The 22,753-nt window shown below is 35.9% G+C and overlaps 1 protein-coding gene across 7 annotated transcripts in view; it reads left to right on the forward strand.

Moving 5' to 3' along the window:
• PCMTD1 (protein-L-isoaspartate (D-aspartate) O-methyltransferase domain containing 1) overlaps positions 1-18,766 on the forward strand; it is a 42,392-nt gene extending 23,626 nt beyond the window's left edge. For 6 of the 7 annotated variants that reach the window (XM_042838134.1, XM_042838177.1, XM_042838153.1 and 3 more), the window contains 3 exons: positions 10,571-10,742; positions 12,114-12,237; positions 16,104-18,766. In XM_042838134.1, coding sequence (XP_042694068.1) covers positions 10,571-10,742; positions 12,114-12,237; positions 16,104-16,474 — 667 coding nt within the window. In that variant the 3' untranslated portion in view covers positions 16,475-18,766. Of the gene's footprint in view, positions 1-2,615; positions 2,780-10,570; positions 10,743-12,113; positions 12,238-16,103 lie in introns of all 7 variants that reach the window. The other variant, XM_042838170.1, reaches the window with a different exon arrangement.
• Positions 18,767-22,753: the final 3,987 nt, after the last annotated feature.

Below are 22,753 nucleotides of genomic sequence, written 5' to 3' on the forward strand. Positions count from 1 at the left end.
TTTCATCTGACAACAGACCATTCTTTTTCTTCTTTTACATAAAAGAAGGCTCTTATACTTGAAATAGAGTCATCGTAGAGCTAGCTGTAATTAACTGTATTCAGTTCTGTACTTCTAGTATTAACTAGATTATTTTAGTTGTTTAGTTGGAAGAATGTTGGAGGGACACAGAACTAAAACTGTGTCATGTTTTAGTATGTATATATTACTGTCATCGCCTCAAATTTAATACAGACTTTTACTGTTAGCTGATATTAATACAGAAGTGAGATCTGTCATCACTTACGATCATCATTAATACTACATTAATTGCTCTTTTAAGTAAGATGCAACTGCCTGCTAATGAATTCCTGTGTGCGCCTGTATTCCTGTATATGTATTCTGACACACAGAGGGTTGACTTGGACTGAAGAGTCTTGCCAGTTTGGTAATTAATACTTTTGCATACATGATGAGGAGAAATTGAATTGGAGGGGAAGCAAAGAAGTACACCGTTGTTAAACAAAATCAATCTGATTGATTTATGTGAATAAATACCAGAAATGTATGGTTTGTATTTAAAAATTTGCAAGTACCAGGAGAAAAGAACTAATCCCAGTGTTGCTAAATTTGGCATAACTGAATGTGTGCACATGTACTGTTGGAAGGAAGGAAGTGAGTATGTGTAATACGAGATGTAAGTATTCTCAAAGCAGAAGAAATGTATTTTCTGCTAATTTAGAGATCAGCTCTGGAGACAATATTCTAAATTATGCGTTATGTACACTGATAGCTAAACTGGTTTTTAGTTATATAGTGTTATACAGAGGAGGAGTCAAAAAAAATTAGTGAATATAATTTATGCTTTCACTAATTTACATGTACATCACTTGGCATGTACTTCTAATAATCTACAACAGAAACAATATAAAGCACTGGCTATGGAAGCATCCTCCTCACCAACCTAACAAACGTGTCTCTTTAATTTTTCTTGCATAAATCTGCTTGACAGTAACTGAACTGCTGTTCACGTAATACTGATTGACTGCTTGGGTTTTGGATTTAGTGGAAGGTTTTGTAACTCCTTGTCTGAATAGTTAATTATGGTTAACTGTATTTTAATATAGTTACTGAAGATGGCACGTTTTTCTTCTGATTGACTGGCTCATTTATGTTTATATATAATATTTTCTGTATATATTTACATCAAATACATACAGTATGTCTTCACTTTTAGTCTGCCTCTTAAAGTAATGTACTCTAGGTCAGTAAAGCTAGTTTTGATTATTATTTCAGGAAATTTTTCCTGAATTTTGGCTTGTAAAAGAAATATATGAAATATACTTACTGAAAGTTGTGTGGACTTCTGCTTCTGAACTTAACTGCTGATTTGATTTGCTTAATACATGGAGGAAAGATCTTCTGTCAAGAAGAACTCTTAAGGTGTGCAGTGTCTGCCTGCTGTTGAACACTGGTGTATACCTAGAAGACATACATACTGTTTGAAATCTGATTTTGTCTGTCAGACTGGTATGAATGAAGCTGATTGTCTCGATGAATGTATGCATGTTTTGAGGAAAAGTATCTTACACCTGTGATCAGCTTCTAAGGAGGTTCATAGGGTATAGAAGGAATACAGAGAGCACATGTAATTGAGATCTGCAGATGGGAATTCTGCGAAACCCTTCTTCCCTTTCTGTGTTCTTCAGTGGATAATATTCTGCAGTCTGATCTGAGTATTTGAAGAAGTCTCTTTCTTAAACAAAAGTAAAAGGGCTTTTACCTTAAATGTAGATCCTTCAAAATCTTCAGCTTGGATCCTAAATAAATGCTTTAATTTTGTTTGTCGTGTTCTTTCACTTGAAGCAGTAGACCTTTATCTTTGCATCTGACTTGCAACATGGAGCTGGGTTATGATGATTTACTTTTTCTCCTGATGAAACAAGATGTTTTAATGCCACTTTTCATAGGGAATGATACAGCATTGTGTGATATAATAATGCTTTTTTATGGTTCCTGATAAAAATGTTGTTTAAATTTAATTACATGTGGTTTTTTTTTTAATGATTGGGGTAGGTACTTGATTAAAGTCTGGTAGCAATGTAAAAGTAACGAGGTAATAAAAAAATCTGAGATACTCTTTGTTTAAAGGGCAGTTTATCCTTCTATTAGTTGTCTGTTGAACTGTTCATTAGAGGAAAAGCTTTTAATACAGTTGTTTCAGAAAGACAAATAATTTCAGTAAGCACTTGTATCTGTATCCATATCCCACCAATCTTTTAAAAATACTTTTTGTCTGAATTGAGATGGAGTTGTTTCTTTGAGAGGTAAAATACTGCCTTGGTTTTATTTGGTGTATATTTTCTAGTAGAAACAAGGGAGATTTGCCATCGTCTGGAAGTATTGTTATGATTGAGGTGCAAAAGATTTTAGGTGTAGATTAAACGAAATACTCTTGAGTTGAAAGTATATATATGACTCTCTTTTGTACTTTAAACCTTGAGTAGGGAATGCATGCCATTTAAGGGGAAAAAAAAAATTCCTTAAGAAGGCTATCTGAAACACATTGTGCAAGTACCAGGCCCCACTTCACCTGTTTTTATTGAAGGGGAATGTGTTGTCTTTTCTGCTCCCAGTCAACTTCTAGACCTAGAATATCCAGCTTGGAGAGAGAGACACAGGGCAAGGCTAGGTTGCCCATCTTCTAGCACCCTATCAAAAACCAAACCTGGGTAAGCTGAAGTCCCTGATGTGAAAGAATCACCAAACCTTCTCAAGATCAAAAGAAACCACTTCAATGGTAAGTTGCAAGAACCCTAGTACTACTTCTGGTATAACTGTTATGGGTTAAGCTTCTTTCTGAAGTCCTATAAGAAAATTATTGGCATTGAAAAATGGCTTAATTTTCCAACAAAGTATTTACTTGTCTTTGTTGAAATTCAGGGCTCCTGTAGAACACTGCAAGCTCACTTTCATAAAAGTAGAGTTGAAATTGAAAGTTCCTTGTATATGCTCAAAGAAAAACCATTCTTTGCTGTTCAGCTGGATAATGATAGCAATAAAAATCTGTGCAGGAAAAGTAACCTGTCTCAAAGCCCCTTGGTAGCCTTTCCAGTTCATATTTTACTTTTAACTTGTTCTTAGATTTGGTTAGTGGAAATTTTGTGCTTTTTTTTATTGCTCTAGCTAGAAAAACATATGACAGTAAGAAGTTCAGAGGGATCCTTTGACGCTGGAAATTAACATTTTCAAAAAGAAAATCTGCTTTTGAAATGTCTCTTTTTCAGTTAGAGGTATTAAAGAGAAATAATATACATAAACATCATGAGCCAGGAGGCTCCAAAAGTGGCAGTCGAGTTTACTGCTTTCTAGAAAGAAAAGAAAACTGTTTTGAAAGTGTTTGAGAGTTGGAGCAATCTGTATTCTTGCTATCTCTAAGCACATACAAAATCTTTTAGAAATATGACAAATTCTGTGGTGGACACTACCTTCATTGGAAATGTGCAGTTGCTGCAAGTTTTGATAGTATTAAGAGCATTTGTTATTACATTAAAGTAGTTGAGAAGAACAGCAATGGATTGTTGCTACCAAATCAAATCTATAGCTTCACAAAAACTCTTAGTATAGAATATGACGATCTTAAATCTATAAAACTACCTTTTCTGCTTCAGTACCAAAAAAAAAAAAAAAAGCAAATACTTCTGTCTACAGAAACAATAAACTGTTTCTGAGGGGACTTGCATCCATGAATTTACTAGGGTCCTGGTGACAGAGTGAGGTGATGAAACATTTTTTCACCTCCTTTTTTAGGAGTGCAGGTTTCTTAAACTTCACTGTGGAATTGATTTAAAATATATATATTCCTTCAGTGTACTACTTTGCTTTTATCATCAAGATTTTCGATGTAGTACCTAATGAAGTTTAAGTTTGTTAACTAGTGCTGAAGAGAGAGTAAGGTTAGTCGTAGTATTTTTAAGGTCCAGCATTCTAACTTTTCTTTATAAATAAGAGCAGTGTTTTTTCATATGTTTCAGTGAAGCTGATGGCTATTAGAAATTATAAACAGGCAAAGGTAGCTGAAGTTGCCCAATAGAAGCACAAAAGCAGTTTTATTCTAAAGCTGAGATAACAAATAGAAGTGAAGCTGGAATGCATTTCCCACTGGCCTACAACATTACCTGGATGAGAAAAATGATCAGGAAAAAATTATTGCATAAAAATTTAGTCAGCACTGCTTCTGGCTATTTTAGTAATCCTAATAAAATCCCCATTATTGCAATTGTATGTAAGGGGCTTAAAAGCTGCTACTGTAGATAGTAACAACTGTTCTGTTACAGAAGTTTTTATACTTTTGTTTCTGTTTATTCTAATGTTCAAAGAGTACATGCAGGAAGTCCCAATAAGTGAAATGCATGTAACTTTTCAGGGAAGCATGCTAGCAGGCCATAAGAATGCATTTATACATGAGCCATACTTGTTAAGAGCTTTAATAAATACATAAGTAAGGCAGAATGAAAATAGAGAAAAATACAAAAAACAAACAAACAAAAAAAAAACAAGGAAAAAAACTTGCTCTCTTGTCATTCTGTTGTTCCATTTTTAATAATTGTTCTTAGTATCTAATGTAGTTCTTAGTGATAGGATTCTAAATGAACATCACCACCAGGATAGAATATGGGAAATATTTATTGAGAAATGTGAAAATTTATTCCTATACTCTGCAGTATATTAGAAGCATCTTTAAATCTGGTTGTTACTTGATCTAGAGTACTTTTGCAGTAAAGTAAGGTGAAAAATGCTAACAAGCCATTCTGTGAATGTTGTGCATTGCTGTGGCATGGTATACAGAAAGTCATGTTTCACCTTCAACTGTAGTTTTTCACAGAATATAAGACTTATGTCAATTTAAAAAATGAAATGGATTAAACGATCTGGAAGTTTCTTTAAAGTTTCTTTTTGGCTTTAGGTATACTTGGAGTAAGATTAGTAAATTATGAAATTGTTTTATACAGAAGAAGCCCTGAGAGTATTGTTCTTTTAACAAAAATGAATATGAGTTGGAACTGCCTAGATTATTTGTAGCTCTTCCTTCTCTGAGGATAATTACAGGAAATACTTATTTTTCAGTTTCTATAGATGTGTTTTAAAAGGATGGTTTTTGTGGTGGTCAAGATGGTTTAGAAGATCCTTGCCCATCCTAAGGCATCTTTTAGCTGAAAATAATGGATTTAAGGGAAGTTTGATTTGAAGTTAACTTTGTGTACTCTTCTTTTAATTCCCTACTGTTGGTGAATATGTTTTAAAACACAAATTTTCCGTGGAAAAATTGTTCCAATGTAGTATCAGCACAGTTCAAATGGCTTGCTGTAACAACTTGGCAGTCTTCTCATTGAACAGTAGTTCTTTGTGCTGTAAGTTTATTTGTTTTGATCCTCTTGCCCCCTCTGTCATTAATAAAAATATGCATTATAGTTTATTTTATTTTTCCCTTTTTGGACCTGCTGAGAGGGTTACTGTGTATTTTATTTTATTAAAGAGCCTTCTGGACTGTTAGAGGGGAGAACAGCTTGATGACACTTGTCCCCTTTTGTATGGGTTTCAGTTGATTGAACACAAGGAAATGATTGTGGATGACAAACCAGCATCCTAAATTCATACTGAAAGGGTTTTTCTTTCTGTAAGGACTGAGCACCAAGCTGAGATGGAAGTGCAATAAAATAGGCAGAAGTGTGCTATTAGGTGGTATCCTTGTATGAATTTTAGTGGTTAAGGACAAGTGTAAAATGTAACTGGAGAAATGCTGACTTTAAGAATTGCTTTTTCTCTGTGCAAAAGACAAATGTCAGCAGTTCAAATAGTTCCCCAGTATTTTTATAAGCATCTTACAACACGTGTCACTGTTCGCTTTAAACACGAGTCTGTGGATTTTAAAATTTGCTTTTTATTCAAAGTATGTGATTTTATGCCCAATTTTATTAAAACTTGAACTTGATTCCTTAGAAAGGAACATCTCTTAAAACACAACTCCTTACCTCTAGTTTGATCTTGAAGAGATGTCAGGGTTAATAACGCACTACATCCATGAAGGCTGTATAGGCAGGAGAGCTTAGCCCTTGAGGGATGCTGTACTCCTCAGAGCTGGAAGTAATTGGAAATTAGATTGTCTGGGTAGGTTATATGATAGGAATTACCAATGAATTACCTTGGGAAAAAAACCTAGTAGGATTACTAGTGTTTACATATTTTGTTACCACATGAATAATAGATTGGTGGATATGGATACAAGAGAAAATAATTTCAGTCTTAGTTCTTCGCTAAAAAATGTTTATTTTTTTTTTTTTAAATGGAAGCTCATTTTATCCCGATAATAGTGTTTCTTTGTGTTGATACCTGTGGAGATTCTTAAAAGAATGTGTGTAGTAATGAACTATTCCTTACTTATTTTCTTAATGTGCTGTGATGAAGACAAAAACACTCTTTAAATCTTACAGGTAATTTTTGATACTTACCTGAAAGAAAAGTGCTGTGCCTGTATTGAATCTGTAAAACTTTAGTGCTGGGGGGGATGGACATGAAATATGGCATATGAAATGCCTATCCTTGAGGGACAAGGCAGAAAGGACAGAATCAGGTTAACGCACTTCAGGTACTTGAAACTGCTTTACTATCTTGGTCCACTGCTAAACAAGTTCTGTATGAAATTAAATTTATCCTATGGCAAATGTTCATTCATACACAGGAACACAGTCAATGTGTTATCTGTACTAGAAACTCTTAAATTGTTTTCTTTTGGCTGTTTTCTGGTAAGCAAAATACCAGATTCAACTGAAGAACTGAATGTGATTCAAACATCTATATGTTTTTCTAGTTCTTTAGTCTCAGGTTTTTGGTTTTTTTTTGGCTTCTAATCTATGGGAAAAAAAAAAAAATCATGTTTTCCAGATACAATTGTACCCTGGCTATTTAACTGTGATCAACAAAATGTAAATAAAACTTGCTGTTTCTTAAGTTGTTTTCATAGTTCCATTTCAAATTGGTAACCAAGTGAAATATTACCCCTCCTTGATTGGTAGCTTATGTATTTGCCAGCACTGCATGTTGAGGCACTAAACCATTTCTTTTCAACAAAGTCATTACTATAATAAAAATAACTCAGTGTAACACAGAAGGAAGTTGAGTATCTGATCTGTTTTCATATCCTGGAGGTAATGGTATTGAAATTACCTCATTGGATGTAGTATCATAAGGGACTGATGGAATTTGGATTTGAGATTAAATTCCATTGTAAAACAATGTGATTGATGCTGTTTTCTTACGTTAAAACTAACAAACTTATTATACTGTTGGTAGATATTATTCTCATTTATTTGCTAAAACTTATGTTGAACTTAAAGATCATTCCCTGATCAGATGGTCAGAGGCTTATACTTCAGTGAAGTAGAGCTTAACCTTGCTCATTTTGGAAATGGATTGGGAAAGTCAGTGATATAAATTCTATACATTGTATTTTAGTCTTTTGGAAGTTAATTACTTATTACTAGATTACATAGATACCACAAAATGATACATTTATTTGTCAGTTTCCTGATTCTGAGATGTGTGTATAGTTTTGTGGTAACAGTCAAAGATTCAGGGGGTGAGCAAGGAGTCTTCATTTCTTCAGTGATGAAGGTTTACTTGGAGTGCCGAGGAAGAACTGAGTTCTGTTGTTTTACAACTTAACTAAATTTGAGAATTCCATAATGCTCTAAATATGAACCTCATATGCATTTTTATTTCTTGTGTTTTGACACTGTTTATATCATAAAACACAAAGCAGGTAATTCTGCAGGCAGCTTGAATGAACGGCACTGGCTTTTGAACTCAAGTGTTACTTTGACTAGATACAGCTTAAAATCTTTTCCACCAATTTACTCCTACCCTTATATAGACTTCTGGGTAGAAAGATGTGTATGGCAGTTCTATTACTATGTGATATAAATGGGCAGTCAGCGTACTACTGTAGGTGTTAGTGCATTGCCAAGTGAGCTGAGTCCCTTGTTTTCCATCTGAAATAAACTGAAAAGATGTCTTTCTGAGTTGCATGTACTCTAGTTAAGACTACTGTGAGAAATGAGTCTTTCAGGAAGCTCTTACTTTTGACAAATAGATTTTAAACTAGCTGGAGCTACTGGAGTGAAGAAGGTCATTTTTGAAGTAGTAGGCCTAACCACTATCTCTCTGTCTTGGTAATAAGCCTTATGCCTCCACAAATTTGTATTAACGTAGTCCAGCCTTAGTTTAACGCACCAATAGGCAGACATAGTCTCTAGTGCTCAGCCTGTCTTGATTCTTACAGGTGTAATGGGAAACTTATTCATTGTTCTTGTGTACTTCTGACTGCAAGCTGTAGAGCCAAATGAGAAATTCTTTCCAGCTTTTATTGTATTTATAGGTCTCTATATATAGCGTATATTTTGTCTGGGAAATGTTTTGTGTTTTTTTGTCTTTGCTTTCTTGGGAATTTTGTGTTTCTGTTTTAAGAGGGTGCTTCCAGTAGAAGCATTTTGGGAATATCTGGTAGTAAGATTTTGGAGGAGCATTTTGAGTAACGGTGTTATGAAAGTTGTTGGGTTATGCAACATCAGTCTGTCTTCTGTTGTTCTAAGTATATAACTTAGAGCCAGTGACCGTTTGCTATCTAACGTGGCATTTCAGAGGAGTGCTCTATTACTCACCTCTGGCTTTTGAAGCCCACAATGGTACTTTGCTTAAATTTTCAAGTTAAATCAGTGTGATGATGCTTTACTTCAGCTGTAGACAACCTGAAATTAAAACTGTACGTTGAGCTGTCTGACTTTTGCTAAATGTTGAAAAATGTGATCCCCCATGCACTTAAGAGATCATTTCACTGAAGAATAATCAGTACTTTGGGTTTCATTTTCTTCTGAGCATTTAACTTTGTCAAATGTATTTGTAGATATTTCTTTTTTTTTTTTTTTTTTTTTTTAATTACTTCAACCACAGTTCATTTTTGCTGTCTGCTTGTGTGCAGTTGGCTGCACTCCCCACCTGCCACCTTCCTTTTTTTTAATCTGTCAGTATTGATTGTAGCTTTCACTTCTTCCATTGGTCTTGGATGAGGAAACAACAGCATGGACTGTCAGCCACATTGAGCACATAAGGCAGTTGCAATAGTTAGTAAGGTGTTCTGGAGTCTATATTTGACTAGTCAAAGAAAGAATTGAATTATTTTCAAGGTCGTGCACCCTATCTTGAAAACAAAGTGTTTCAAGCAAAAACATAGCTTAATAAAAGACAAATTTGTGAATGGTAGGGTTGATGGGGGAGTCAGCTAAGCCTTATAGGCAGTGCCAGGTTTCCGTGTAACTGAGATGATTATTTGCATGTCAGGTGCTGTACTGGGATTGCCTACTGAAAGCCAAATCAAAATAATTTTTGAATGTAAGCTGTAAAGCTCATAAGATGGCTCTATGCATTCAAAGAAGTATTTAGAAAGAACAAGTTATTCATTCTGAGATGAAGTTGAGAGGCATTAAATTTGGTACTGCCAGATGACACTTGTGAACTACTTCTGTAGTCTTAAAGTTTTTCCAAGAAAATCATAAATCCTCTCTGTGAGCACATGTGTAACATCTCTTCTTGAAATGAGGGTGGAGAAGGAGGTTTTTGACTGAATGTTGTTCGTGTGTGTGTGTTGGGGAGGGGGTTTGTGTGTTTTTTCACTGTTTTTTAATACAAATATATGAATTACGTTATGATGGCGTGATCATCTTAACCAGAGACTTGCTGCAAAGATGTGAAAAATGTCAGAAAATATCTCTGTAATGGCGAACATATGCAGCTTTGGCAATAAACCTCTACAGTGTGCACCTTTTGCTATTTTATGCAGTGTCAGGAGAACTTAGTCTTTGCAACTTCTGCTTTATACTTAAGCCCGCTCAGAAGCAGTTATGTGACTTTCATTTGCTTAAGAAAATTAGAACAGATGTTTCTCAGAATTAATCTTTTTTTTTTTTTTTTCTTGCTTTGTGTGTGGTCAGAACTTTTCTATTAAATTTTATTTTTGAGAAAAACAGATTGTTCTCAAAATGGAAGGTGGGAGATGTAGAGGAAAATGATTCTTAAAATAACCTATATTTCCTCTTTTAAAAGCGAGAGGGAAGGTATTGGGAATTGGACTGTTTCAACATTTGTACAATATATAACCTAAATATTCCACGATTAACATCTGTCTGCTTTAAAGGGACCTGACTGTATGCCTTGTCCAGAGAAACATCACAAGTCTGATTGCTTACTGTTAAGAAGCCTGGTGTTTCTTTCAGGCTTTTTTGTTTTTATGTGATGCACTCGCTAACTTTAATTAAAAAAAAAAAAAATAATTATTTAATCCTTCATTGAGCAGAAATAGCACATTGTTTTCTGCTTAATATTGCTGTGTTTAATGCCGATTGTTAAAATGTGTGCTAATCTTTCTTTTCTTTACATAAGGAAGATAGTAAAAATATTTTTGTTTTTAACTGGACTGGCTTTTCTCAAGAAAGCTGATTTTATTTTAAAATGCCTCCTCTTTTTGTTTTCTTCTCCTCAGATTTGAGTTCTGTGAACCTGCCTTTGTGGTTGGTAACTGTTTGGAAATAGCCTCAGACAGTCATCAGTATGACCGGATTTACTGTGGAGCTGGAGTCCAGAAAGACCATGAAAACTACATGAAAATTTTATTGAAAGTCGGAGGCATTTTAGTAATGCCTATAGAAGATCAGGTGACTTAATGACAATTTCCCCTTGCTATCATATAGTATGAGAAATACATAATTTAAGAAATGTTTTAACGTGTATAGTTGACAAAGTTGAACTTTAACTGTTGTTGTCTTTACTCAGTGTATTACTGCAATTCAGAAGGGGTTTTTGCAATGCAGTCTTGAAATTGTTTTCCTTTAAATGATGGGAAACCGCCAATATCCTGTTATCTGTGATAAAACTGTTTTGTCTTCCATGAAGCTAGTACTCCATTCTTAAATATTTTAAGTATACTATGCTAGTCCTAGTACTGCCTTGAAATCCTTGCCACACATCTTCAGTTAATACTTTAACACAACATAAATCACTCACTGAAACAGGAGAATTGATTTTATGTTTGTAATTAAAGGTAGGAGAAATGAAAAAGAGTGGAGGAAAAGACTTATTTCCAGCAATTTTCAGTATTGCTTTTTTTGTGTTAGATTAGACTTTTTCCAGACAGGTGTATTATTTTAATAATACTTCACACTGTTATCACTTTTCATCCTTAGATCTCAAAAGGCCTTACAAAGGTAAGTATTATTCTCCCTGTTTTGCTAATAGGGAACCAGGGAACAAAAAACTGATTTATGTGGATGCTCTCTTGAATGTAGATAATTACTAAATTATTTGCTGGTAAGCTTGCTGGTTACCTTCCAAAAATAACTATATGTTTACTTTCTCAGAATATCCATGTGATTTAAATGTGGTGTCATTGAGTTATATAAATACTAGAGCAAGTATTTATTGGACTAAGATACTATCAACTGAGATTGATTGCATATCTCAAAGGTAGTCTAGGTAGCAAAATTAAAACTGTCGTTAGGTCTGTCTTATATACAGATAGTTAGCACACTAGAGACTGTAAGACATAAGGAGATGCTAAAAGATCTGGGTTCCTCTAACCTGGAAAGAAGGGAGAAAAAACATGAGGGGGAAAAAAAAAGTAACAAAACCAATCACAGACAAAGCACTCGGCTACAGAACATGTTATTATTTGATTCCTGGGGCATTTATGTGGTAGGCAGGAGTCAATTTTTGCAGATGCACAGGGAATTTAAATAAAAATGTTGTAGTTGTAGTAACAGTATTCTGCCTTGATAGAGGGAAAACCTTAGGACTTCATTTTCCAGTTGCATCTCTCCCCACTGCAGAATAGCCTTCTTCAGTACTCCAGTGACAGAAAAATATTTCTAGGAATATGGAAGTGCTGGCTGTTTAGAGAACAACCTTTACAAATTAATTTTAAAGTTAATCAAAATTGCACTGTTTGAACATCAGCCTGAATTGTATTGAGTATGACAAAACTGTAACACTGGTTTTTTTTTTTTTTTTTTTTTGTTCTTCTTATGCAGCTAACACAAATCTTGAGGACGGGACAGAACACATGGGAAAGTAAAAATATCCTTGCTGTTTCATTTGCCCCACTAGTGCAACCAAACAGAAATGACAATGGCAAACATGATACTGTGGGACTGCGTAAGTGTCACTTATACTGGCTCCCTTTGGTTTGGTGGGTTCTAATAGTTCTTGCTGGTGTTACTCTAGAAGAGGAGAGGCTATCCTTTACATATGTGTGACGGAGCACACTTCTAGGAGCATAGAACCTCACATAGTGGCAGCTCACTGATAGTTTGTGCTGCTGGCTATGCTGTATTGCTGCACAATCAACATCTCAGATGTGCATTGTTTCCAGCTTACTTTTCCAGACTTTGCCATTTGGATTCAGCTTCTTTTCCAATGAAATACATCTAACATACTGAGCTAATACTAGGTTTATCAAAAGTACTGATGTTCAGACAATCTCACAGAGGAAAAAAAAATTCCTCTTCTCTCTCCCCTCTGGAAATGGAAGGAACTGGTTTACATTGCAGCTATGGTACTGCAGAAGTTTAATAGCTGAGTTGTCCTTATGTCTGAAGCTGATGATTCTCACTGTCTTTAGTAGTCTCTTATATGGGCTTTCTGTGTGACTACACAAAACTTCAGTTAGATTAGGAAGGGCATTTAGAAAGTCTCTGAAAGCATAGCTGTTGCAGAGATAAGATGATAGCATGATGAGGAAAAAAAAATAAAGGCTGGGAAAGGTACAGAGATGAAAATTTCTGCTACCACAGACAAAGCTAGGAGTAGTATTACATAGGACTTCAGTGGCACCCAGGAATTTAAATAAAGCCAGCAAAGAAACTAGACAATAACAGTTTTCTCCTGCTTCGTTCTGTTAATGTAAGACCAATGTGGACTAATTCTCCTGTAGTATTTACATGCCTCTTGCTTCCATGCACAGTTTTAAATGCAAAACAGAGAAAAGCCATTCAGAAGTCTAGGATGCCATATCAGGTTGCATCAGTTGTAACTACTGATCTGATTATTAATTTTGAGGTATATGTAAGCTTGTGAAGAATGGTTCCTTACTAAAAATCATAGAAACATAGAATGGTTTGGGTTGGAAGGGACCTTTTAGATCATCTAGTTTCAATCCCTCTGCTATAGGCAGGGGACACCTCCCTCTAAACCAAATTACTCGAAGTCCCATCCAATCTGGCCTTGAATGCTTCCAGGGAGGAGGCATCTACAGCCTCTCTGGGCAACCTGTTCCAGTGTGTCACCACTCTTACAGTGAAGGATTTCTTCCCTGCTATATCTGCTATATCTGCTATCTGCTGTATCTGCTATAAATCTACCCTCTTCCAGTTTAAAACCATTTCCCCTTGTCCTGTTGTGACATGACTTCTTCAGGTACTGGAAGGCTGCTATGAGGTCTCCAAGGGGCCTTCTCTTGTCTAGGCTGAAAAACCTCAGCTCTCTCAGCTCCTCCTCAGGGAGAAAGTGTGCTAGCCCTCTGATTATCTTCATGTCCCTCCTCTGGAGCTGCTCCAGCAACTCCATGTCCTTCTTGTGTCAGCAGTTCCAGAACTGGATGCAAAACTCCAGGGGGGGGTATAATAAAAGCAGAGTAGAGGGGGCAGAATCATCTTCCTTGACCTGCTGATCACACTTCTCTTGATGCAGTGCAGGACACAGTTCACCTTCTGGGCTGCAAGTGCACATGGCCAGCTCATGATGAATCTTTAATCAACTGACACTCCCAAATTCTTCTCCTCATGGCTACTCTCAAGCCATTCTCTGCCCAGCCTTATCTGTGTTGGAGATTGCCCCAAACCTTGCACTTAGCCTTGTTGAACTTCATGAGAGTGTTGAGTCCACACCAATCAAGCCTGCTGAGGAAGCATCTCTTCTCACCTGCACCACTCAGATTGGTGTTGTCTGCAAACTTGCTGTGCGTGTACTTGATTCTACTGTCCATGTTGCCTATAGAGATGTTAAATAACACCAGTCCAGAAACGAATCCCTGACAAACGTCACTTGTATCCACTAGGACGTTGAGTCTTTGACCAGAACTGTGAGTGCAAACATCAAGTCAGTTCCCTTGTCTAGTGAGTGGTTCATCATTCAAATCCATTTTTCTCCAATTTGGCTACTGGGATGCCATACAGGACAGTGTCAAATGCTTTGCACAAGCCGAGGTAGATGAGATCAGTTGCTCTTCCATTATCCAATGGTACTGTAACTCCATCATGAAAGGCCACCAAGCTTATCAGGCTTGACTTGCCCTCAGTGAAGCTGTGTTGGTTACCAACATTCACCTTATCTATTTTTCCCATGTGCTTCAGTAGGGCTTTTAGGAGGATCTACTCCATGGTCTTACAAGGTCTAACTGGCCTATAGTTCCCTGGATCTTATTTTTTTTCTCTTCTTGAAAATGGGGGTTATGTTTCCCCTTTTGCGGTCAGTGGGATCTTCACCAGACTGTCATGAACTTTCAAATGTGATGGATGGCAACTTCATCTGCCACTTCCCACAGAATCTGTGGATGGGTCTCACTGGGTCCCTTGGACTTGTGGACTTTGTCCCGTTGATCTTGTAAGAGATCACCTTAAGAATTTTAGAGTTCTCTATTACCATTCTCATATTACAAATTCGAACAGTATAGACTGGTAGCATTTAGAAATGAGCTGCAGTACAGTAAAGGTGTTTCTTACAAGTAGTTTAAAAGAGTACTCTTAAAATGACTGTGTAGTTAGAAGAGAAAGAAGGAAATAACATACAAATATGCTATTACCTTGCCACTACTATCCAATTATAAATGCATTAGGAAATTGAAGTTGCCCTGTGAAATGAAATCAGCAAGGTAACGCTTCTTTTCTCCACTCATGTTGTCTTTTTACTGTTGGCTACAACTGCAATCGGTATTGCCAGTATTAAGCATCTTTTTGGTCTCAAATTTTAATAACTAGCATGGAGTTTTAAGTCAGTGAAAAAAAAATATTTAGTTGGAAATTCATTGAGTGTTTTTAAGCTGGATCTATATTGGCAGTGTTTTTATAAAATCTATTTCCTCATTATGCTCATTTTCTCCTTTGCAGTAGTATCCATAAATTTTATACTATTTTATGTAGGAACAAAAATGAGAAGTTGAACAAGTGACAGGTTTGGCTGATGTAGTATCATAGACTTGCCAATATTTTCCACAAACCTATGTCCCTCAGTACAACATCTAAATGTTTCTTGAATACCTCCAGCGATGGTGAATCTTCCAGTCTGTTCCAGCACCTCACCACTCTTGGAAAAGTATTTCCTGATGTCCAACATGAATCTCCCCTGGAGAAACTTGAGGCCACCCATGAGCCTCCTCTTCTTCAGACTGAACAGTCCCAACACCCTCAGCCTCATAAGGCTTGTGCTCCAGACCCCTTCCCATCTTCATTGTCCTTCCTCTGAACACTCTCCATGGCCTCAGTGTCTTTCTTTTAAGTGAGGGCTCAAAACTAAACACAGTGCTCAAGGTGCAGCCTCACCAGGTCTGAGCAGAGAGGGATGATCACTTCCTTGCTCCTACTGGCAACGCTATTTCTGATACAAGCCAGGATGCCATTGGCCTTCTTGGCCACCTGGGCACACGGCTGGTTTGTGTTCAACTGAGCATCAAGCAGTACTCCCAAAGCATGTGCTGTCTAAAATCAATTTTTAAATAGTTGATATTCACTTGCACATCTGTCCAAAGATCTCTTAATAGCTTGGACTGTGTGTTTTCTCTGAAAGAGTAATCATATTCCAGAAGCCATCTTCAGTCCAAATCTGAGTATGTCTGGAGTAAGAGATGTTTTTCAGTAGAGAATATGCTACAGAGTTTGTTGGGAACCCTCAATCTTCTCATTTCATTTGTGTATTTCATCATGTGCTAAAATTTCATTTGTTCTTAAACACGAATCGCACTGTCTTGCAACTAATGTTTTTGTTAGAGGGACATTCTGCTTACTGAGTATAACTCTGTTTCCTTTTAGCTCCGTGTGCTGTTAGGAATCTTCAGGACCTCGCTCGAATATATATCAGACGCACCCTTAGAAACTTCATAAATGAGGAGATGAAAGCTAAAGGCATTGCTCAGAAGGCTCCCCCTAAACGAAAACGCAGGCGATGTCGTAGACGCAGGATTAACACCTACGTGTTTGTTGGTAATCAACTCATTCCTCAGCCTCTAGATAGTGAAGAAGATGAAAGAATGGAAGATGATAACAAAGAGGAGGAGGATAAAGATCACAGTGAGGCCTTGAAACCAGAAGAGCCTCCTCGAAATCTATTGAGAGAGAAAATCATGAGTCTACCATTACCTGAATCTTTAAAAGCATACTTGACCTATTACAGAGAGAAGTAACTTGTTTTAAGTAGAAGTAATGCCTACTGATAGTTCCTTTATTCTTGAAAATGTAGCATTTATTAAGAAATAGGTGGACAAATTATTATTAGTCTTTCATCAAGACTGAAGTACAGCGATAAATCATAACTTTATCTTTGCTACAAGGAAGACTTGCATTCAACAGTAAAATCCCTTTTTAAAAATCTATTTTTCTTTAAATTTTGAAAATGCTGTTTTAACTCGGATAGAAATATATATTCCATTATGCAGCACTAAACAATATTTTGCATGGTATGTCTTTTTGATCCCTAACAGATTTGTATTGATAATAGGATGAGTGAAATTTTATATCTGCTAAATAATTGTTAAACACGTGCATCCGACTTGAGCAGTTTGTCTGTATTTATTATTAGGGAACATTTTAAACATGCAGACGCTTATCCTCTAATGTCAGTACCAGACCCTTTAAAAAGTTAATTTTACTATGGCTTTGTTGCAATCATTATTACTATGTTGGTATAAATGTATTCCAACAACACAAGTGCAATAAATGTGTACAGACACTGAATTAGCTGGCTTTAATGAAATATGAAAGTGCAAGTTCTGAAACATCAGGTGACCCTACTACTTCTGCATTTATCTTTTGCCAAAAGATCTTGAGAAAAGTAACAGCTTATCCCAGAGCCTTAAAGAAACATCATATTGAATGAAAAGGAAAGCAATGCTTACTTCAGCTCTGCTTATACTTAACTCCATTGTATGCTTTCAGTATTTTAACTAGAGGCACTTCCTCACTTGTGAGATGTTTAGGACAGTACTTTTTGTTTATTTCTGCAGCTCATGGCATTGAGACATAATGTTTTGTAATACAAGATTGTACTTTAGATTTGTCATCTGTATTTACTGCTTTAAGTAGAGGTAGAACTTCAACAAAATTTAGTTTGTATTGCTTATTGAAATAGTTATTATAGTAAAAGTTAGAATTTGTTTGGCAAATGCACTTTAGTAAGTAGGTTTTATACTTAACATGCATCTCCAAGAAGGTAGACTTGTGCTAGCCTATATTTTGTTTCTGAGCATGGCTCTTAGCACAAAACTATTCATAAAATTGTATGCATCTTTTGGAAACCTATGAGTAGCAGTGCACCTGTGGGGATCCACGATAGTGCTGATTTAAATTGTTTTACAATTTTTCCTCTTCTAGTTGTGAAGTTACTTGCAGTTCTGATTTTTTTTTTTTTTAACTTTGTTCTTAACATCTTAATTTCGTAATTCTTTGTTGTAATGTAACCATGAGGCAAAACTCTGTTTATTAAGAATTTGACATGATGTGCATTAAAAGCCACAGTCATTGGAACAATCTGCCTGGACCCAGTGAAAAACATTCCTTATGAAGAAATATCCTGCAAAATACATTTTTAATACTGATAATTTTTTTGGTGTGTGAAATAACAGACAATATAACCAATTTTTTTAAAACAGTAAATTTCCTACTCCAAGTATTTAAAACCAGTCAATATTAATTTGAACTAACAGTCCAGTATTGACTTCCAGATATATAAGATGAGAAAGAAGATGCATAACTCTATGACAGTGACCCTTTATTGTGCATTTCATGCTGCAGCCCCTGGTTGTTGTTTTTCTTTTTTTAAGGTACATGATAGTAATGTTTAAATGGAACTTCATGAAGGCCTGTTGTACCAGCATGTGGAGTTATTTTCCGCAATATATTTACAGTATAAGTAAACAATGCTATTTGAATAAAATACTCTGACTTCATTCTAAAGACAGGAAGAACTACTAAGAAATAATTTTCCGAAATAATGATACTAATAAAGTAGTTGTAATGCTTCAGCTATAAGAATTGAGCGTAATCTTGTTTTAAGTAGGTTATTTTAGATGGAGTTTAAATCATCTGAAGTTTGAGATGGTTTTTCTCTCTCCTTTTCTTGGAAATACACATCAATAAACTCAAGAAATTGAGATTATTGAATATCACTTATATACTTTAAGGACTCTATACAGGATGCTTTTGGAGAATAAACTTCTGCATTCTTTCACTCCTGTGTACTTGGAAAAATGGACAACGGATGATTTGTCATGATTATTCAGTATGTAAGTCTTTTTGCATTCACTGAAAGAGAATGTTTCTTCTGTGTTTTTATATGTGGATTTATTTTACACTCTTGAATTTATATTTACATAAAAAGGTAGAAATGCAAAATGTAATAAAACTTAATTTTTGCCATCTCACTTGATGGGGACGTTGTTGCAATAAAATGGTTTTTCTGGTGGTTTCTGCTTGCTGAATTCCTGTGTTTGTGTGGAAGTATTAAGCTATTTGGAATTTCAGGTGTCAATTTATTCATAATTGGGACACTGATTTTGTAATAAAGGTAATCATTGAGTCTCAGAAATATTGGAAGAATAGTACTTGCTACATTTTGAATTTTTGTAGAGGTTGGAAGATGAGATATTATTCTTGACACAGAAGAAGTATTCGGGGCCCAACAATACTTCCAAAGCACTTACGTAGAGTATGTTTTCTCTGAGAGAGCTCAAACTATGCTTCAGCTATGTACTCAAGAATAGTTTTACTCTCATTTCTAAATATTGAGATTGGTTTAACCCTGAACAGAGCTGATAGGTCAAAATAAATAGGAACAACTTTGAGGTAAGAATAGCAAGGGTGTTGAACAAATTGCAAGGTTTTAAACACATTGGTCTGGAGGAGATATTGAGACCAACACAATGTTTTTGAAGACCTGAAGTTATTAATCCCATGTGTAGGTAAGACAACAAAGCCATATCAAGAATTTGAGAATCTGTTACATTTAAATGAATCAGAAGAGCTTTGTTCAACTGGATACTGCCTCTTTTGTTTGTTTAGGTACTGACAACTCAATGTACTTTTTCCTGTGTGTGTGTGCATACGTATTTTGTTTGTTTAACATACCCATCTACCTTTCCTCTAACCTGCTTTAGGAGTGCATGTGTACTGGTCAGTTTCAAAACAAATAGGGAATTTTAAATGAATGTGCTCAGTTCTCATTTAAAGTAGTTTTAACTCACTGAGTAATAATCTGTCTCCTTCAGTTATCCGTATAGTTGATATAGGTTGAAATGCTTCTGTATTTGTTTGACTTTTCTAATCATTATGAAAAGTAGAGGAATTGTGTGCTGCATTCTCCTGAAGTTGTACATAGAATTCCACCTTAATGACCTGGTAATTATTTTGATAATACTTGAATAGTGTTAAGGCACTTTCCATTAACTTCTTTTTGAGAAGGTTCTTGGACTTTTTGATGGATTGCTAAAGCTTTCAAGTTAAGCGATTCTTGATAACTTCCAGTAAAATCTAGGTTGATGGCTTGATAAATGCCTGCTTTGTTTCTGTAACTTTGGAGTGTACTATCATCTTCATGAATTCAAGGCTGGCTTGTTTAGCAGTTGGTTTGCACCATGCTTATAGTCAGTTTTGTAACCAAGAATACTGATTTATCAGTGCTTTGTAATATGATGGTAATACTTTCTTTCTACAGTCTCCTGATTGCCAGCCTTTGTATTCTGTGTATTACTTTCAGAGATTAAGGGACCCTCTGCTGCTGCAATCTAGGGATCTGTTACACCTTGCCAGTGCTGGAGATAAAGCACTGAAACATTCCTTCTTCCTTCATGCATTCACTAGCAACCATGGTGAATATCGACAAAGAGAGGAAATAAAGCAGCTGTATGAGTGCATGCTAAATATTTCCTTTTTTCCTCTCCTGAGTGTTTACTTGTCATTTTTCTGGCCTTTTGTTCTTAAGTGGAAAAGAATTCATGAGTTTCCTGATCTAAGACAATACAGAACTACACCACTGCTTATTTGAGTGGCCTGCCTCAATTGTTTAGCTACATGTGTATGTTTGCCACACACTTAGAAGTATTCCTTGCAGGCAAATAAACAGACTTTTGTTTCTTTCAGACATCCTTTGGAGTTCTTGCAATAGTGCATTCTGTTTTAACAGACTTCTGTATACTTTGATTTTTGAAGTCTAATAGTTTCCATTCATGCTGCATCTCTAAAAATCGTGACATGTTTTAAAAAAAAAAAAAAAAAAAAACCAAAAAACAAAACAATAAATAATATTTCAGGATCCTTACTTTAGACTCCTACTTTCTGGAATTGTATTAGTAAATTTCAGATCTTTACTACAAGTTTCTCTGAAATCTATAAAGAAAACTATGTAGCTCTTGTGCACTAAATGGTTTTCAGGTACAGTACCATCTGTATGTCCATAACAAGGACTTCTTCTGTATTCTAATGTAAACCAACATGACTGAAGTTGTTTTCACTGAAGCTTCCACTTGATTCCTTATCCAGATCTAGAGGCTCACTAATCTCTTGTTAGCAGAGTGCAGTAGGTAGTTTTCCATCTTCGGAAGATGGAAAGAAGATGAGCAGTTAGAAGTGCAGGGCAGGTGTTACAATTTTATTTGCGTTTTATAAAAGCACTTCTTTTGGAGTGATGCTCAGCTGTCATTTGTTTCCATCTTATATCCACGGTTTCTAACTGCTCTATTAGGGTAACGCTGAATCTGAAGTGCGTCGTCATTGAGAGGTGAAATTTGTTGATACTGCTGTTGTCTTCTTCTACCAGGATCTGCATGGAGCTGTGTGCATTTGCAGCTTTCTTCATTGTTCTGCAGCTGTAACTAGTACCCAGACTCACCTGTATGTGGCACCCTGCATTTCAGATTGTACTTCTGTTACCCTGAGCAGTTTTGCCCAGTTCATGAACTGATGCCTGGGGAGCTGTGCATACTTGGGGTCCACATCCCACATGTAGGTCCCGTCTCGCTATCCCAAACCTGCTTCTCTGAGTTCTGCTACTATAGAAGGCCAGTATTTGTGTGCTGCAGCATTGCATTATGATCATAAAAACCTCATCACAGAATTGTGAAAACAAGCTTGACTATGACCTTGACTCCTGGGCTGTTATTATTTTGTATTCTGGGACAGGAGCAGGGATTAAGGATTAAAGGAGGGAAAATTTTTAAAGGGAGAAGTAATTGGTAGATGAACAGTAACAGCAGATCAGTTTGTATATTCATATTAATTACACATATTCTCACATCTGTACTGTCAAAGATCTTTGTTAGTGAGAAAGCAAGTTTTGCTCATCACTTATGCTGATCAATTTAAGTATTTGCTAAAACTTTCGATTACTTTTGTCTTTGCCATCAGTTTGTTTCTCTCTACTAAATGATAGTATTTAGGCAGGATTTACATGTTGAAATCAGCCAGAGCAAACTTTGCAGTATTTTTTACTTTTTGCTCTTAAATTTATAACACTGAGTTTCAATAATCTGATAGAAGTAATGGCCTTTAGCATGACATCCTACAAAACTAAATTCAATATTTATAATAGTTGTTTCAATTTGTTGTCTTCTCCCCCCAAAATTGTTTCGTACAAAATGTAGAGTGTAATATATCCCTTAAAATTAAAAATGCTTTCTCATCTTGCTGTGGAATTGCATCAAGAATTTGTGCTTATTAAATTCTACCAGAAGAGGGCAGTATTGCATTATAGCAGATGCGGTGTGCTGACAACTAGAAGAGGCAGTTAAAAAAAACAACAACCTTATATAATGCAACGTTTCTGAGGTAACTTGCTTAGATATATAGCTGGGAGATGCGTAATCATTCTAAGTGATTGCATTTATGGTTTTCTAAATACTTGTCTGAGATGACTGTTTCAGAAGCTTAGTATAATAAATTTCTTTTGGGGTGCAATTTAATGCTGTTTGAGCTCTTTCCAGACTTTCTGATGTAGTTATAGCCTTTCATTCATAGAAATGTAGGGTATCACACTGTAGAAGCAATGTAATTTAAGTATTAGATGTTTTCATTTGCCCAAGTCTTCTTGAGTTTCATACCCATGCTTATTTCGGGACTGTACATGAAGAACCTATGGCTTTGTAGAAAACTGCTGCAATCCATCCCTGTGCCTGACTTAGCAACAGCCACCTACTGCATTATCTACGCATGCTGTACCTAGCTGCTACTAGGACTGCTGCTCATCTGCTTTGAAGAGTAGTGTGAAGTGCTGATGCATTAACCCAGCACCTGTTGTTTATGAACTTGTAAGAGAGGCAAACAGACATGAAGTGAATGCGTATTAAATGTTATGAAGCATTTGGCATTAAATCCTGGCCACAGCGGTACATTTTCCAGAGACAACAATGTAAGTGATGGAGGAAAGGGTGGACACCGAAGTGTGTTACCAAAGGCTTGCAGCGAGAACTTTTTCC

Source organism: Centrocercus urophasianus, unplaced genomic scaffold (assembly GCF_019232065.1).
Source record: "Centrocercus urophasianus isolate 14NV4802_14NV808 unplaced genomic scaffold, USGS_Curo_1.0 seq_11, whole genome shotgun sequence".
NCBI classification, from domain to species: Eukaryota; Metazoa; Chordata; class Aves; order Galliformes; family Phasianidae; genus Centrocercus; species Centrocercus urophasianus.